At 33.6% G+C, this 19,747-nt stretch overlaps 1 protein-coding gene across 2 annotated transcripts in view; it reads left to right on the top strand.

Moving 5' to 3' along the window:
• Nucleotides 1-13,384, top strand: part of Polr2F (RNA polymerase II subunit RpII18) — a 46,469-nt gene extending 33,085 nt beyond the window's left edge. The window contains exons 4-6 of one of the 2 annotated variants that reach the window (XR_016549142.1): nucleotides 971-1,042; nucleotides 1,158-1,289; nucleotides 13,027-13,384. Coding sequence is in view for 1 of the 2 variants with exons in the window: in XM_090401252.1 (XP_090257378.1) it covers nucleotides 971-1,042; nucleotides 13,027-13,117 (163 nt within the window). In the remaining variant the exon portion in view is untranslated. The remainder of the gene's footprint in view (nucleotides 1-970; nucleotides 1,043-1,157; nucleotides 1,290-13,026) is intronic. The other variant, XM_090401252.1, reaches the window with a different exon arrangement.
• The last annotated feature ends 6,363 nt before the right edge of the window (nucleotides 13,385-19,747 follow it).

Below are 19,747 nucleotides of genomic sequence, written 5' to 3'. Positions count from 1 at the left end.
ATATGATAGTACTGCATGAAAAATTTACATTATTACTAACTTCCTATCTACAATTTTTCTCCAAATCAATCTGTTGCCTGTCAAAGCTCCAACATTGTCAGATCTTATATTTCTATCTTCTAAGGCACTTTTTACCATATCAATCCACCTATATCTTTGTCTTCCTCTGGGTCTTTTTCCTGCCAACCTGGTAGAGAACACTTGTTTTGCTAATCTTTCCTCTCCCATTCTGTTTAAGTGACCATACCACCTGAGATTAGCTTTGCTAATCTCAGGTGGTATGGTTCATGTGGTACTATCATAATCCTGTACATCCCTTGAGGGTAAATGTTAGTTTTTCCCTCAAAAATGTTGAAATGCTGAATCTATATTATTCCATATTTCAAATATATCTCTGAATGCTACTATCCCCTTTTCAGCTCCCCAGCTGTTATTTTCTAAGTGTTGCTAGTCAACAGAGAATGCTTAGAAAACCACATCACATAAAAAAAAAAATCACATCTAGGTTTTGTGCTCTGATTGGTGATCTCTGTAATCATGTGTCTTTGTCCAGAGGTAGATATCTTCTAAAATTTTTATTGAAATATTATTCCACACCGTTCTTCAGTATTTCCTTGCTTTTTATGCACCTAAAAAATCCTCCACACACAAAATTAGTTTGTTTTGGAATTGCTCTCCTCCTGTCAATAACAGTAAGCACTAGCAGTGCATATATTGTAAATATTTCCAGATACATTCTTGACTACTTTTACATTTTCACTATTTCACAACACAAATATGCATTACAATAAGATAATTATAATTAACAATGTATTTTACTTTAATAACTAGTCAAGAAATATGCATTACATTGCAATTTCTTTAATTGTTTTAAATCTTAACTTAACTTACGTTCACAAATTCTAAATTTATAAATCTATGTTCAATTGGGATAGGAAGCCTTTTACCAGATGTTTTATTTCTGTTTCAGAATGCATGCTCCTGTAATGGTAGAGCTGGAAGGAGAGACAGATCCTCTTCAAATTGCTATGAAAGAACTTAAGTAAGCAATAGTTATTTTTGTCAAAATTTGTAATCAAGAAGTATTTGTATATTTCTAAAGTTTATTTATTCGATACCATACATAAATTTGCAGCACTGTAATTCTTTGTTTGCAGATGTATTACGGTGTTCTGAAGAATTTTGCCTGCACATGTATGACTTTTTTTTTTTTTTTTTCATTTTATTTCGCTGAAATTCTCAACAACTTTGCTCTTGTTTTTCATAAACAAGCAGCACTGATGCTAGAGGTAGGTAAATCTTCCAGTATATGCTGTTTTATTTCTAAATTTTCAAAATGTAATTTGTAGAATTGCAGTCTTGTTCATGGCCTGATGCAGCATGAGAATCCCAAATTACAAATTATGATAGCTAATTATTTTTTAAAAAAATTTTATTTATTTTTTGGAGCAAATCAAGTGCAGTATTATGTACCATCATTTACACAATATGCTGGCTTTAATTTTTACATATTTTTTTTTGAAATATCAATCCACTCAAAAATGTGGATTGATGTTTTTAGATAATTTACTGTATTTGTGTGAAATAATTAAATTACTTTTATAATCATAAATTTTATTGATCAGCTTAAAATGTTTTAGCACTTCATGGATCATCCTTTAGAGTTACTAGAGCATATCTTTCGATAAATGAAATGTTGCAGTGCTTATCATTAATTATCTCTATAACTTCATTTCCTTCGACAATTTGTCTGCATTTATGATCTTATCCTATTATGATATACTGAAAGTTGTAGCCATTATGTTCGAAAACTTTCTTTCAGCATATACCAAAAATTTATATACTATTCAAAGAAAGTAGAATAATACTACACCATATTGCTCACTTTTCATTTCATACTTTTCATTCAAGAAAAATTGGCTTATATTATTTTTTTTAAAAGAAATCTTCAGGTTGTGCTTCTACCTTTTCAAACGAAATATTTAACCTGAACATTGAACAATCAATAATAATAAACCAAGCAAAACAGCTTGGGAATTCTAACACTCCTGCAGTTTCTTTTGTTTTGTTTTTTTTAAAAAAAAAAAAAAAACCCGCAGGAGTGTCACATAAATATGTTTTGTTTATGGAATATTTAAGCTAATGGATGAATTAAAACAAAACATTTTTATAAATGTTTTATCTATTAGATGCCTCCAAAGGATAAACAGCTTAATATTTTTATGGAGACATATGAACTATTGAGCATATCATAATTGAAAAATTAAAATGCTTGAAATAAATATCATGATATATTAATATAATATACATAATAAATGTCATCAATATCATGATATATTATAGAATGTGCTATGAATACACAAATGAATTTTTTTTTTTCTATCTTATGAAATAAAATTGGCCTTAAAGACTTCTAATTCCACATGATGCTAAACATTAGTAATTTGCAGGCCTTGGTTGGCTTAGTGGTTAGCATATCTGCTCTCTAGCCAACAGGTTGCAATTTTGAATCCTGTCATGGGCATGGATTTTGTGATTTTCTTTAGGTAAGCGATTAATTTCATTGCCCAGTTTAAGACCACTTCCCCCTCTTATTTGGAGGGCGAAGTAGCTTGGAAAAAAAGTTCCATATTTATTCTCTCAAGGAAAAACCACATTTCTGGACTATGTAAAAAATAATAATAATAAATAAAATTTAATTAATTTAATGTATTTTTTAAAGTCCAAAGTAATCCTTAGTCCACCGACAGTAAGGGTGTGCTATAGTTTACAAAATCTTTCATTAGTAAGAGCACATAAAAACTATATTGTCGTTGGTGATAGACAACTTCCTATGTGACATTTCTACTTGATTAAGGAGAGCAAAATATAATTTCAAAAATTATGAAATCAATATAAAGTATGTTAAACGTGCAACAGCTTAGTCAAGTCGTAATAATTACATGGCATGGTATTTTTTTTTTCTTTCCCCCTGTAAAATCTCATTTTTGTCACATAGGAGATTGTCTGTCATCATCAACAATCAGGTTTTGTAGGTTTTTATTTTGTAACTTCTCTGTTTCCGTATTTCCCAAATTTAGTTAATAAGTAGGAGTGTATTTGGTTGTGCATGCATAAGGATAATGTGGCGTTAACCCCTTTGTATGAAAAAGACTTGGCTTTGAATCCTATCTAAAATGTAGTTAACCTTATTAAGGACTTTTTTCAACTAAAGGTGTATAATATTGAAGTGGCAAGATTTTTCCTCCTGAAACTTGAGGCTTTTCCTCTCACAAAACAAAATTAGCTAGACAATATATAATAGACATAAAATATTGGTCTTGAAGCTTTTACTGCTAATGGACAACATCTCTGCTTTCTAAAACCAACAAGCCATGAATTTGAATTTATGATATGACTGAATATTTTGAGTGTTAAAATGTTTTCATTGGCTTAGTGTGAGAGTTGAGATAGTTCCTTGTTTGATCTCCAGAGCAGAGTTCCCAGGTGATTTAATCCTCAGTCCATCTGCAGTACTAAATAGAAGTTACCAATCTTTTGTAGGTGAGATTAACATTAAAAAAAAAAATGTTTTTGCCATTGTTCTAACCATTTCTTTTGGTATATCTTAAAATGAAGATGGATCTCTCCTTGTTACCATGAGGTTAAGAGCTTATAAAAAAACAAAGTTCAGAAAACAGTCAGCAGCTGTAAATTCCATTTCTGCTAAGCTAAATACTTTTGTCAGAAATACCTCTATCATGGTATTGTTTTTCTCTTTATGTTCATTATACAGTAAACATTAAACTGAATGCAGCTGTCTTTCTTAATACTCCCCCCCCCCACCTTCCTCCATACTTTCTCTTCAGTTCTTTGAATAACCAAAAACTCCGAGATGTCTTTCTCCTTTCCAATGTATACAGGGTGTCCCAAAATTCATGCAAGAAGTAATTTTGATAGAAAACACTGGTTTTTAATTAAAAATTGTAATTTCTTATTGATTCATAAAGTATACAGTATAGGGTTATGCATGGAATAGCATATCAGGTAAATGGCCTCCACGGCTTTGCTGGCACATACGCACTCTTTTTTCGAAATTTTCCATGACCGTTTTGCATAAATGTGGCTGAATTTCGTTGATACAGCGCTCAGTTTCCTCCTTCAAGGCGTGGGTGATCGTGGGCTTGTTGGCATGAACCTTAGACTTCAAAAAACCCCAAAGAAAAAAGTCCAATGGCGTTAAGTCACATGATCTGGGTGGCCAATTCTGATCGCCAAAACGGGAAATTACATGACCAGGAAATGACTCATGCAGTAATTGAATTGTTTCTCGGGCTGTATGGCATGTGGCACCGTCTTGTTGAAACTACATGTTATCCACATCCATATCTTGCAATTTAGGCACAAAAAACTGGATTATCATGTTGCGATAACGAGCACCATTAACTGTTATTGCTTTACCAGCCGCATTTTCGAAGAAGAATGGACCGATGATGCCTCCAGCCCAAAATCCGCACCAAACAGTGACACGTTGTGGATGCATTTGTTTCTCAACAATCACTCGTGGATTTTCTGAACTCCAAATGCGACAATTTTGTCGATTAACGAAGCCATCAAGATGAAAACGAGCCTCATCGCTGACGATGATTTTGTTCGAAAAATAAGCATCCACTTGTTCTTGTTCCATAATCCATTCAACGAACTCTCTTCGCTGTGTGTGGTCAGTAGTCTTCAGTTCTTGAGTCAATTGAACTTTGTAAGCATAAAGATGCAAATCTTTTGTGAGAATACGCTGTAGAGAGCTTCTTGAAATGCCCAATTCAAGACCACGGTGCCGAATTGATGTTCCTGGACTCTCACGAACTGCTTCGATGTTTTCTGTTGAACGACTTGTTGAAGGACAGCCAGAGTGTATAAGATCACTAATTGATCCAGTTTCCTTGAATTTTTTAATTAATCTTTTCACAGTTGAAGTTAAATCACTATTCCGACCATATTTTGTACGAAAATTGCGAACTGTAGCTGCCAAACTTTCATTATTTTTAAAATATTGCTCAACAATGAAAATGCGTTGTTCTTTTGTGTAGCGCTCTTTAATAACCCTGAACTGTCAGCTGTCACGCTGTCTTTTTTTTCTCGTTGGCAACACTTTACCGCACAAATGGCGCTAAATTTAAATCTTGCGTTAATTTTGGGACACCCTGTAGTTGATCATAAGATAAGTTCCATCTTTTATTACATATCTTCAAAGTTGCAGATGTGAGACAATTCACATGGTCAAAAATAATTATAGCAGGGAGAAAATTTAAAAAAAAAAAAAAAAAGATCAGTTTTATTCTCGCTAAATTAAAGCAATTTGGACTAACACCAGAATTTCTTCTTCGAAATCCACATTATTAAACCTTATTTATTTTCTGAGTTGCATGACCTGACATTTGCAAGTAAAATATTCTGTCACTTATAATAGACAAGTGCTGTACAGAGATTGAAAGAAAATAATTTGTGAATTTATAACTATTTCTCCCTTCATTTTGGACTATTAAATATGAGTTCCTTCAGGATTTATCCTGAAGAAAGAAATGTTTGCTGTCCATTAATTAAAAACAATCTCAATTAATCTTAATTAATTGAGATTGTTTTTAAGCTTACATGTTTGTTTACCATTATTGCGAATACTTGAATGGATAACATATTGAGTAAAAAGGAATTTATTGCAAAGCTTTACAGCTGATATTTCTCTGTCACACTGGCATCTAAAGGTAAACAAAATGGGATTTAAAACTATCACGTTTAGAGTGATATCTCTTTGGCTAAATTATTTAATAAATAGATGTTGCTATCACATTAAATATGATTTTGAACTGATATGAATTGGTTGTTAATTGGTTGTCTTTCAGTTTCTAATGCCACCTAGTGTGGCAGGGAAATGTTAGTTTGTAAAGCTTAGTAATCAATGATACTTTTATTCTCAGTGTGTTATCTGTTAAATTATTTATACTAATCTAAAAAAAAAAAACATTTTTCTACATTTCCGACAGGAGGAAACAAAATTCTTGATTTACCTACTGCCCTTAGTTTTATTTAGATAAATATCTTTGAAGAACTCGTGTTTAGGAGAGCTATATTACAGAGGGATTTGTATTAATTATTAGTTTAAAGTGTATTTTATCAACTTGATGTAATGACATTCTAGCCATATTCTACATGCTCATTACATTTAAAATTTGTTACTGCTTTAAAAAAAGTGTATATGTATATGCCTTGAAACTCTTAATTCCAGCCACTACACTTTTTATTAAGCACCTTGGTCTGTGTTCTGTTAAATCAAACATTGACTCTTGAATTCATTATAATCTCTATTTAATTATTTATCTAATTTAGTTTATATCAACTCCATGGACACAAACTTGCCAAACCCATCTTAATATCAGTACTGTGTGCAGGACAAAATGCTCCAAAAATTTCAGTAGGTGATTAGGGAGGACTTTGCTTGAGAACTGCAATCAGGAAGTCCAGAAATCTGATATTCAGCTATATCTAGAGCCAAAATTTTGTTAAATTTGTTCATGGATTACAAACTTCATAACATATTTGGCATTAATGTCCTTCAGTTGGAAATACAAGAGTTCAAATTCTGTCTAGGACACAACAAAGTCTTAAGGACTTTTTGAATGAAATTGAGCTCGTCTCAAATGGAAATAAAGGGTTTTTCATCTCAAATGTACACCAATTAGAGAATACAATTTTTTTTTTTGGTAGACGTGGCTGTGTTGTAGGTAGGATTAACTATCCTTTGCTTATTAATTTATATAATGCCAAACTGGCTGTGGGGGTTGAGCCCTAACACATTAAGGGGAAGACAAGAATATCATCTTCACTAACCTGTTTTTTGGCTAGTTACAAGATTTAAAAGGATACTAAATTGAAGCCAGTTATTCATAGTAATTCTTATGCTGTCTTTTTTACCCCAGTTGCTGCACAGAAAATGACATAGGCATGTAATGCTGCGAAATGTAAAAAAAAGAAATAGTATTTGGAATGGCAATGTATAAAAGAGAAAAAAAAACTAAGCTTAACTGCCTTGCAGATCAGAGTTGTGCATCATGTTAAATCTGCAGTGCAGTAAACTAAAATTAGACTAGCATGCAGTCCCTGGAATAATGTCACACACCACACTTTGAAAAATATTGATATATAGTTGTAAAGAAGGAGAGTTTTTCTCTCTCTCAGACTTAGATTAGTTGGTCTTGTATGAAAGTGGTAGCATTTTTTCCTTCTCAGACTCCTGCTTTTCATTCTGCAAAACAGGAAAACTGCCAGAATATATGCAAAATGTGATTACAGGATATTAAGCCGAATACACAAAGGAACAATGGGATATAGTTAGCTCTTATCCATGCTAGCAAATAATTAAAATGCACTTGCCTACTTTAAAAAAAGAAAGGATGAAAGAAAGCCAGTGTTTTTTTTTTAGTATTAGTTATTTTAAAGGAAATTCAGGGAAGATTGACTACATGTTTAGAGGGATTATCACAATAGTTATGAAAATTGGTTGATTAGTTATCTGAATTTATCTAACAGGAAGCGAAGCTTTAATTGAGACTTGTAAAAAGAGAATGACAAATATGCAAAGTTCATTTTTTACTGTTTGGGTAAAAAATATGTGGAATCACCTTCATAAGTGGGTTATAAAAGTAGTGATAAACTTAAAGAATTACTTATGGCTGGGGGATAGGTTAATGGAAATTTAAAATGATTATTTATATATGGGAGTATTGAATATGTTTGTATTATCTGCTTATGCTTAAAAATAATGTTAAGATTGAGAGAATGAGAGGGAGGAGATGGATGAGTGAATATGAATTTTCTGCTTTGGTGAATATATTGTGGTCTTAAATTGTTGACATTGAAACCTGGTGCTCAGCTAGATAAAATAACTGAAACAGTGCAAAAAGTATAGTATTTTTAGGAAGAACAGAAGAAGATAGGATAGAAGGTGGTGGATTATATCAGATTGTTTGAATCCAGTTATTGTAGAAACTCATGAGAACACTGTCCCTTGTAGTCGTAAGCTTGAGGTTATCTGCTGTGGAGACTACCAGGATGAAACACAGGTGGCAGCTTAGTTGCTGGAGTCAAAGTAAGCATCACCAGATTACCCCGAGAGGTACTAAATAAGTTATCATTATGGATAAATTAAATTATCCGAACATTGATTGGGATTAGTAGAAGAACAACTTAAAAATGAAAGAGAATTTATTGAGCTGTTGCATGACAACTTTTTCAAGTGGTATGTGAAAGAAGAAACTTGACTTTAGAGTTAGATCATAGCATCAGAAGTGTGTGTGTGTGGGGAGGGGGGGGATCTCAGTTAATGATGCTGTTTTTGCACCAGTGATAGTAATCATGCTATACTGATGTGAGAAGTAGTTAAGTATATGTTCCAATTAGGACATGTTACATGCTGAACTACAAAACTGGAAATTATAACACTCCATTTGGTCCCCTGCTGCCTATTTAGTTTTCATTACATTTTTTAAGCACATTTCAAAACTTTCCACTGAGTGGGAAGTTTTGAAATGTGCTTAAATGATGCAGTATCTCAATCTGTTTCTGGAGTTCGAAGGACACTTAGGGTGTGGGTGAAATGGAAGAGATCCATAAGAGGATATGGAAGTGTCGTGACGTTCTATTTTCATGTTATGTTCTAAATCCGCCATCTTGGTTCAAGTCACTCTTATCAATATAACAACTAATTGCAAATTGATCACCTATCCAAAAGTAGGGAATATTTATAATTATACTGCGCCACCCTATTTTTAGATTAGTCTATATAAAATAGTAGGATCAATTTTTAATTAAGTTAGCAGTCTCCTCATTTATTAGGCCGAATTATTTACTATTCCACTTGGGGTTCCTGCAAGATTCGAATATTTATGAACGGTGCAATAAAAGGGAATTCAGGCAATCATAATATTTAGATTAACAAAATAAAACATTTAATATGAAATATATAACAAATACAAGAATTCTGCTTTAAAATGAAACAATACAATCAACTTGATAGATCTTGCTAAGTCACTCATGCCAATTCAATGTTCTAAACTTTCACATAAAATTCACAGTTTCAAAATCACAAGCTTTCTTAACTCAAGTTAGTAAAACAAAACTTCTTATTTAAACAGTCTCCACATATCTATCAGCTGTACTTAATGTTTAAATTCACAGAAAGCACTAATCAAGGTAGACAATATTCCAAGCAATCTTATTTCGGACTTTGAACTTCGAAGATATGTTAATATTAGAATAAACAAACAAGTATGACTACTCTTACCATATACAATCTTCAATACATCAATTAATTGTGAGCACACTTATGAATTAACTTATTTACGTTAGCGGAACACATTAATAAAGATTCTCCAACGATTTAACTGAACTACTGTTAATCGCGCTTCACTACTCTAAAAAAAAAGCACATCAATAAGGCACTGATAATTCTCCTTGTTCACTTTTCTCAAACTAGTTAATTTCAATATAATTCTTCTCAGGGCAACATAGAATTAAGACGTAATCCTAGACTAACTGGAACTAATCAGAATTTTCCATTGAATGTCCAGTTCTTTATTTATCCAGTTATGGCATTAATTTTCCTTTACAACACAGCTGACTTCGCTTGCAGCTAAGTATATGATTCAATATGTTTTGGTTCACTTCTAAACACTATTCTCATGAATTTCTGCCCTAGAGAGCTTATAATTTTCTTCCACTTCCTTTGCTTGTATCCTACCTTCCTTTCCGCTCCGCAAAAACTTCCTCTCTCCTCTCTAATTAAAAATCTTCTATTATTTTTCTTCTCCTTTCAGTCCGAAGGTCACGCTCTCTTCGACTCGTGCTTGTTTATTTCATGCGTCTCCATGACAACAAATGAACGCAAACATTTCGCTAATGTAATGCAATGCTCTACTACTACATGAGTCATTACATAACGTTAACTTTTCACAAATAAGAATAAACAATATTTGAGCTACTTAATCAGCTTTTGCATTACGTATAGAATTAATTATAATAATACTTTTCGTTACATCATATATATTTTAGTTATCATAAATTCTGCACATATTATTGCTTAATAAATTAATAGTAGGTTAAGTTTAGAATAAAAATTTAAATAGTAATCCTAAATTAAGGAATAATAAATAATTTTTATACAAATCATGATTAATACATAAGCAATGTTAAATGTGAATGAAAAAAAATAAATTACACAACGTAGTTTCATTCACAATTTAACAGAAGGAATATCATGAGAATAAGGGTGAGAGGAGTTATATGTAAAATGCAGGCTAGTAAAGTTGCAAGAATTATAAGGAAAGCTAAGTCAGAGTATGAAAAAAAATAACCCAAAATAATATATTATGCTGCATGTAAAAGAATGAATGTGGAAGAATAACTTTGCTGAATGCAGATAGCAGTACCCTTGTCAGAAGCAGATTCAAATGTTTAAATAATGAGTGTGACCTGGTGTCTGTAACATAGTGCACAGTACTGCTGCTACTACGGGTGAAGGGGGAGAGAGAGAGAGAGATGCACGAGAAAGAGGTTTTCTAGCTTTTTCATAACCTGGATAAGAATTCAGCAATATGGAATGATGGGATATCAGTATGTATGCTAAAGGAGTGTTTAGCTGAACTGCGTAGGCTCTTGACATATTTGCATAATTTGAGTCTCAGCTCGGGAAGATCCCCACAGGAATGGAAAGAATGTATGATAATCCCTATGCACAAGAGTGGTGCAGACTGATGTGTCTGACAGTACAATATCAGTATCTATGGAGTGGTTGTAAAGATTTTGGAGAAGTTGGCAAGAACTGATATACAGAAATAGGTTGAATTTACTGAATTCAACATGGATTTCCTGAAGGAATGTCATATCTGAGCAATATGTTCATAATTTATAATATGATTGAGTTGGATAAAGGGAATCAATGCTGTGATAATGATGGACTTGACTAAGCCGTTTAATAAGATACCACATGAAAAGGTGTATAAACTGGAATACATGGATTGGAATATAAACTATTAACTTGGATAAGTTGCTGACTGAGGGACAGGTATCAGTAGTGTAAATGTGTGTGGGGGGGGGGTTGCCAGATTTAAGGTGACCAATGGTGTACCCCAAGGATCAGTCCTTGGACCACTACTGTTCAGTCTATGTATTAGGAGTGGCCAAGTTTCTTAGTCTTAAGCCACATAAGACATTTTTCATTTCCATTTCCACAAAATCCATTCCTTTAATTACAATTAAAGGAATGGATTTTATTTTTAAGTAATTTTGAATTATACTAAACTATAATTTTATCAATAATAAACAATATTTTTTCATGTTTAATTTTTTTTTTTATTTTTTACTATAATTTTGATATTTTATCCAAACATGTATACACTGTACTTACAGTGTGTATGTATATTTTGAAAGTTGCAGCACTCCCATGATTTCAAGCCACGAGCCTCACTGGTTACAAGCATGCATTGCAAAGACCAGACATAAAAGAATGTGAATTGGATTGGAAAGAGACCTCCAGGGAGTCAGAGACTCATCGAGGGAGGCCACATACTACACACCAGCTATCATACTTATTCTTGAATTCATTCACACTACTTGCACTCACATCAAAGGCAATCCATTCCAATCATGTACCACCCTTTGAGAGAAAAATCTAGCTCTCGCACCCTTCTTGGTGGCCTTCATTCTCAGCTTCCAAGGACACCCTCTTGTTCTTTCTTACACTCTGCATAAATTGAAAAATTCCATCAATTAAAATCCTGTATGACCCTTTCAGAAGTTTGTAAGTCTCATATCACCTCTCTTTCTCCTGTTTGCTAGTGTCTGCAATCTACAAATTCTCAATCTGTCTTCATAATCAGTATCCACAATCCTGATATTATTTTTAACACTTTCCTTTGTACTCTCTCCAATATATCAGAATCACAACAGAAACCAGGAGACCAAACCTGTGCACAATAGTCCAAGTGGGGTTTTATCAAGGCTAAAGCTTTGTAAAGAGGCCTTATTAAAGGCTGTATTGTATCATTCCATTAATAATTTATTATCCATATCATAGAAAAAAAAAAATAATTGCATTATAAAAGCTATGTTGATATCAAATGAACAGTTACTTGCTTATGATATCCCATCTGTGAAAGTTTATGAAACTCATGTGCATTAGCATTGTAAATGTACATAATCTGGAAACCCTGTTCTAGAGATGAAAACAAGCTATTTTGAGCCACCTCAAGCCTTTATTAAAGAGGGTAATGTCTCGCAGTAATCTCTGCAAACCATCTACCACCTAATGACATCAATGCTATAACAGTAAAAGCTGAACCTTTTGATTAGTAAGTTGGAAAGTAGGAGTGCTTTCAGTCTGGCAAAATGTACTCTTTGAATGTTTGAATTGTATTCAATTAATTTACAGGTGATTGGATTAATTATACTAGAATTATGGCTTTGAAAAATTTTTTTTTCCTTCACAACATTTTGTGATTGCTCATGCTTGGCCAAGGAAACTAGATATAGTTGACTGTACCAAGGGGACTAGTGTAGCTGAATATCCTTTTAAATAAAACATTAAGGGGAAAAAAAAAAAGCAAGAAGGAAACATTCTGAGAAATTATTCTTCTGGTTGCTGGCAAGAATGAAAGATTGCGAATATTAAACTTTCTGGATTTAGTAGTTTATTAAATTAATAGAACACTAAGAATGGGATACGCTATATTTTCCACATGCATTTGAATTCTCAGTGGGTGCACATGTGCATTGTGTTCCTATGTGAAATCTGCATGAGTTCAGTCGTTTACTTTAACAAAAGAATTTTTTTTTAACTAATAAAACCCAATGCAGATTCCACCTGAGAACACACTAGGCATTCAGTGCAGGTGATAGACTAGAAAAAATGCACTTGATTGTATCTGCAAAAAAAAAAAATATTCCTGTAAAATACTTTGTTTTTTTAATGAAAATTATTTTTTTCTTTTTTTATCATAGGGCACGAAAAATTCCTATCATCATAAGGAGATACTTGCCTGATGGAAGTTTTGAAGATTGGGGTGTAGATGAGTTGATAATCACTGAATGAAATCCATCATAATTTGTAAATAATGACATCTATCTGTTTCTACATACTGCTTTATTATTATTACATAACACCTCCAGGGAGTCCAAGGACTCATCGAGGGAGTGCACCTACCGTACAGCTCTCCATCTCCACCACTCCACTAATTGCAACTTCCTTCATCATCTTCATTTGTCAACCATCACTACTATTTCCACACTGCTTTGATAAAATTCCGTATTATCAGAGCATTATATTGCATTTCCAAAAATAAAGTTAAGTTTAAGTGAAGGATGTTTTTTTTGCTTGTTTGCAATTTATTTATTTGGAATTCTGACCCACTTTGCAATGAGTAATTGTTAATAGTAATTCACATAACAGCTAAGCATAGTGTAGTCATTAGGATTACAATTCTTGGTTGGAAGAATCCTCTTAGAGAAACGAGGAACTATTTTTGGTATTTTAATCCAGTTTGAGTTGCATTCTTTCAAAAAAGCATAAACGCTTGTGTTGAAGCTAGTTTATCATTTAGTCATTCCTTTAGTTTTTGCAACTTTTGTAGCTCTTCACTGATTTTTACTGGTTTAATTATTTCTTTTAGTCTTTGTTTTGTTTTGCATTTTTCCACACCAGTATTTCATATATATAGAACTTTGCCTTCATAGTAATGTTGATTTCCCCACCTCCTCACATTCTCTTTATTCCATTATATTAGCTGTTCTTTTTCAATGCATCCACTCAGTGGCATGTTTGTATAGGCCTGGGCCTAGAGTCGCAAATTTTGAGGGGTGGCGGAAATTCCCAGGCTCTCATTTTTTAATTATAACATGTTTCTTATATGCCGCATCTACTCACAAGTAGAGAAATATATTTCTTTTCCTCACTGTAAGTTTAGTCTGCAAGCATATTGGCATGTAATCAGATTCTGCATAACTATACAGACCGAAACACGTGCACGGAAAACTACTGTATTGTTGTCGGTAACTTGAGACAAAGGCACTAGGGATTAGTGAATTTGATCCCTTTCTTGCTGAGCACATTGCCAAAATCGGGGAAAAAAAGGAGAAAGTTTCGTTTCCTATCTTTCCTTTGCCACACATGAGGAATTTATTAAAATAACGTGCGAGAAGGTAATCAAATTTATTGTGGAAGAACTTACACTATTATAAAGACTAAGTATTGCTTGATATAATGCCCCATTGACACCATATAACTGTAGTGTATTGAATAACTTCTCTCTTGGCACCTTATCATATGCCATTTCCAAATTGACAAAACTTAAATACAGATCTCTGTTATATTCCCATGCTTTCTCGACTATTTGTCGTAAAGTGAAGATCTGATCTTGACAGCCTCTATTTGGCTTGAATCCAGCTTGTTCTTCACCAAGCTTTTCTTTCACAATTCTTCTCAACCGTTTCTCAAGTATATTTGCATCAATCTTGCCAGAAACACTCAGTAGGGAAATACCTCTGTAATTCTCACATTCAGTTTTATTTCCCTTTTTATATATGGGTACTATGAGAGCTCTACTCCAATCATCGGGAATTCGTCACTTTGTCCAGGCTTTCTGAACTATGCAGTGCAGCCACTGTAAGACTCTTGTACCACCATACTTCAGCATTTCTGGTCGAATATCATCTATTCCTGCTGCCTTTCCACTTTCCATTTCAAGCCTTTGATGGATTTTTCTACTTCAAGTATGGATATGTATTCCTGACTGCATGCTGGTCAGTGTATTTTACCACTCTGCTGTCATCACTGCTTGTTTCATTTAGCAGTTTTTCAAAGTATTACTCCATACTTCAAGGATATCTTTTTCTCCCGTTTTCATGTCACCTTTATCATCTCTAACTCCTTTTACAGCACTCTTTCCTCCATTCCTAAGCTTCTTCAACAACCTCCAGAATATTTTGCCACCTTCTTGATATTTATTTTCTATGTTCTTGCCGAAGTCCTCCCATGACTTTTGTTTAGCTAGTTTTACACAGTGTTTAGCATTCTTGCATTTGTCTCTGTATTCTGTAAGAGCACAAGCTGACTTATTTGCCAGGAACGTTTGGTATGCTTTCTTCTTTTCCTTCACTGCCTCTTTAACTTCCTGTGTCCACCAGGGAGTTCTGATTTTTTTATACTTGCAGACAACCTCACCACATGCCTCTCTGGCAGAATCAATCAATGTTTTCTTCAAAGTTTGCCACTGAATCTCCAAGGTTTGATTCCTGTTCTCAAACTCTTTCATTTTTTCTTCAATAATCTTTGTGTATTTTAGTCTACAATTCGCATCTGAGAGCTGCTCAACTTTTATTCACTTTAAAACTTTCTTACATGTTATTCTTTTCAATATGTAATTCGATTTTATCCTGCTCAAGCTAAATAGTGATCACTTCCAATTTCAAATCCTCTGTACACTCTGGTATCCTGCACCAGGGAGAAAACATCACTATCAACAATAACATAGTCAATGAGACGTTTCTTATTCCTTGCTTCTTCTCTCCATGTGAATTTGTGCACATTTTTATGTTGGAACATGGTGTTAGTAATAACTAGTCCATGTCCTGAGCAGAAATCCAACATATATTTGCCATTTTTATTAGCTTTGCTCTTTTCTCCAAATTTTCCCAAAATATTTTTGTATGTCTCGCAGTCATTTCCTACTCTGCTATTTAGATCCCCAACAAGGACCAACTTTTCCTTTTTCATTGTGTCAATTATTTTTCTAAAGCCTCAAAAAATTCCTCCACTTCTATCTTAGTAGAACCTTCTGTGGGACCATAATCACAAATAAGTCTCATTGTCTAGTTCCCCATTCTCATATTTGCCCACATTACTCTACTTAAGACTGACTGCTATTCAAGAAGATTAGCCTCGTATTTTGTGTTGAATACTATGGCTACTCCTTTTCCTTGATTGTCATTGCCTGAATATAACATTTTGTGTTTATTGCTCAGAAAGATCTTACCTGTTTTTGTCTTTTTTGTTTGTCACCCCTATTATGTTGATCTGGTACTTATCTAATTCCTCAGCTAGCTCCATTTCTTTGCCATTCAGGCTTCTTATATTGATAGTACCAATCTTTAACTCTGGTGATGTTGAGTTGAGGTTTGTTTTCAGATTTGTTCCAGTAGCTGACTTTTCTTTGTTTTCCCTGGCGAAAACAATGGGGGGCCTTGTTTAACCGGGCGACGTCCTGCCGGCATGAAATTTTGTCATGTTGTACCATCATTTTTTATTTTGGTTTAACCGATAAGAATACAATTTGGTCGGCTAAATCCGAAATTGCCAGCACATCCTCTTTCATTCAGTATCCAAGTAGATACCCACCAGGGTGCACCATGAGAAGGTGAGGATTGGACATTAGGTCAGAAGCCCTGGTCGGTTCTCCGCATTCCTTTAAAGGCTATGTGGAGGTCTCCTCTCAGTTATACAGCTTTGACCCTTAAGCACCCCTACCACCTAATATCCTCTCCCATTCCACTTAAATGACCCTACCTAATATCAGTTGGTATGGTCACTTTCCTAATATCCTCATGTCTAAGGTGATACTGCCATCTTTTCACTCCTGTAATTTTTCTCAGAAATCTCATATCAGAGGTCTCTAGTCTTTGATCAAGTGTTTTATTTCTAACCCAGCTCTCACATTCATACTTTAAAATTGGCTTGAACGCTGTCTTGTATTCTGTTAGTTTAGTGTTTTGAGTAATTTTTTCTTATTCCATATAAATTTATTCAGCTGACTTCCTACCACATCAGCTTTACTAATTCTGTTGTGTATTTCCATATTTGATTTACCATCTTCACTACAAATTGTGCCTAAATAGCTGATTCTATAGGTCACCATTCAGGATACACAATTGATGTTTTCAGTGTTTCTGGCTGTTTTCATTGTCTTAGTCTTTTTATTGCTGATTTTCATACCAAAACCTATTATAACAGTTATTTAATTTACTCAGGGAATCTTACTTACTTGTACTGGAGTTATTCAGAGGTACATCATCATCTGCATAAAGTAAATAGCTAAGGTTAACATAACCAATTTTGATATCAAATTTAACACCATAATGTGATATTGATAATGAATAACAGTGTAGATAATATTGCACTCTTGTCACACACCTGATTTTACTTCGCACCATCTTCCTGTGCCTCCTTCAACTCAAACTACTGACAGCATAAATAGATACTCAACATCAACAGAGTTCAACATAAAGAAACATCAATGGGAAAGAAATGCAACTAGCAAAAGAATTGGATAAGTACCAAATCAACATAATAGGTGTGATTGAAACAAAGAAGACAAACAGGTTTTTCTAAGTGACAAATCCAAATTGTTATATTCAGGCAAAAGAGGGAGTAGCTGTAGTATTCAACAATAAATACGAAAATCTTGAATGATAGGCAATATCAAATAATGATGTGAGCAAATATCAGAATGGAGGAACTGATATTTGTGCTTATGGTCCTAAGGAAGAAATGGAGGAATTTTTTGAGACATTCGAAAACAGCTGGCACAGTGAAAAAGGAAAAATTGGCTCTTGTTGGAGATCTAAGCAGCAGAGTAGGAAATATTAGGAAATAATTACCAGACAAATGTTTTGGGAAAATTTGGAGAAAAGCACAAAGCTAATAATAGTAAATGCCTACTGGATTTCTGTTCAGGACATGGATTAGTTCTTAATAACACCATGTTCCAACATAAAAATGTACACAAATTCACTTGGAGGGATGATGCAAGAAGCAAGTCTCATTGACTTATAGTCGATAGTGATGTTTTCCCATTGGTTCAGTTCATAGGAGTATACAGAGGATTTGAAATAGGAAGTGATCACTATTTAGTTTTGAGTAAGATAAAATTGAATTTCATATTGAAAAGAAGAGTGTCTAAGAAATGTTTTAAAACAAATCAAAGTTTGTGCAGCTTTCAGAGGTGAACTAGATTTTAAAACACACATCATTCAAAAAAAAAAAAATTAAAGAATTTGAAAACCAGAACCAAACCTTGGAGATTCAGTGGCAAATCCTGAAGAAAACATTTACTGATTCAACCAAAGAGGCATGTGGTGAGGTGTGTGTAAGGATAGAAAAAGAACTCCAAGGAAAAGAGGCAGTGAAGGAAGACAAAGCATATTGAAAGTTCTTGGCAAGTAAGTCAGCTTGTGCTCTTAGAGAATACAGAGAAAAATGTAAGAAAGTGAAGCACTGTGTAAAATCTAGCTAAAGAAAAGTCTTGGGAAGACTGCTAAGACCATAGAAAATAAATATCAGGAAGGTGGCAAAATATTCTGAAGGCTATTGAAAAAAGCTTAGAACTGGAGGAAGGAGTGCTGTAAAAGGAATTAGAGATGATAAAGCTGACATGAAAACTGACTATATTCTAGATGTCTGGAGTAATTTGAAATATTGTTAAATGAAACAAGCAGTCTCAACATAATTGTAAGAAACTTCTAACAAGAATGCAGTCAGGAATACATATCCATACTTGTAGAAGTTTTAGAGTGGCTGCATTGCATAATTCAGAAGGTATGATCAGAGGGTCAAATTCCAGGTGATTGGAGCAGAGCCCTCATAGTAACCCATATATATATATATATATATATATATATATATATATATATAAAAAGGAAAATAAAACTGCGAGAATTACATAGGTATTTCCTATGAAGACATGCTAATCAATATGATCCTTACCACCTATTTTTTCGCCTGAGTATATTTGGTTGTAAGATTTATGCAAGTATACTTGAAAAACGTCTAAGAAAGATTGTGGAAGGGAAGCTTAGTGAAGAACAAACTGGATTCAGGCCAAATAGGTTGTCAGGATCATATTAACACGCTTTCATAAGGAAACATGGCTATGAACCGTCCTTGTTTTTACATGTGTGCATTTGATCCTCATATCTTTTTTTTTTTATTTTATATTTTTGGTCGGGTGTCGAGGCTAGTTGGTGAAAAGACATACTGTCAGAGAGCTGAAAGATTTGTGATTTTTGTTGATTTATTAAATATTTTGTTTTGTTAGATTTAATTGTGTAATTTTAGTCTATTATTGTAGTTTTATTAGTGTAATTAGTGTACTAAAGTGTTTTATAACATAATCTATGTCGGGAAGACGCCGCTAGAGGGATTCATAGTGTAGTATTTGTGAAAGCTCCTGATAAGATAAGCGTTATTTTCAGTTATCGTTGATAAATTTACTTTAATATTGCGTAGTTTTGTTTGCCTTGCATATCTTAGTGCGTCTGTTTGTGTGTTTTTGGTGTTTATAATTTATTATAATTTATAATTTGATAAAATACATTACTAGTAAGTATGGCTCAGTACGAAGGAACATGGCGGCCAGTAATGATGGTTCGCCATCTTCTTTCAAGAACGGTAATGTAAAGGAGATGATTCAGTGTACTATCTGCGAAATGTACGCCTTGCGGAGTGTGGTTAGATGATAATAAAGGAGAACGTGTAGAAAATGTTGTCAGAATGAGGAAGTGAAGTGTATTTCGGATCGTGAGTGATATTTTTGTCAAACTTCAGAATGAAGAAAATAGGGATATGACAAGAAACGGCAAGGTTGTACATGAAAATTGTGAGAGTGTGAACGATAGTATTAATGGTTTTACAGAGAATAAAAAAGATGAGATGAGATAGATGCAATGAGTG

Source organism: Typopeltis vanoorti, chromosome 12 (assembly GCF_054136105.1).
Source record: "Typopeltis vanoorti isolate ZY-2024b chromosome 12, IOZ_Tvanoo_1.0, whole genome shotgun sequence".
Taxonomy (NCBI): Eukaryota; Metazoa; Arthropoda; class Arachnida; order Uropygi; family Thelyphonidae; genus Typopeltis; species Typopeltis vanoorti.
Note: the sequence above shows the minus strand (reverse complement) of the source record. Positions and strands in the feature narration are given on the sequence as shown.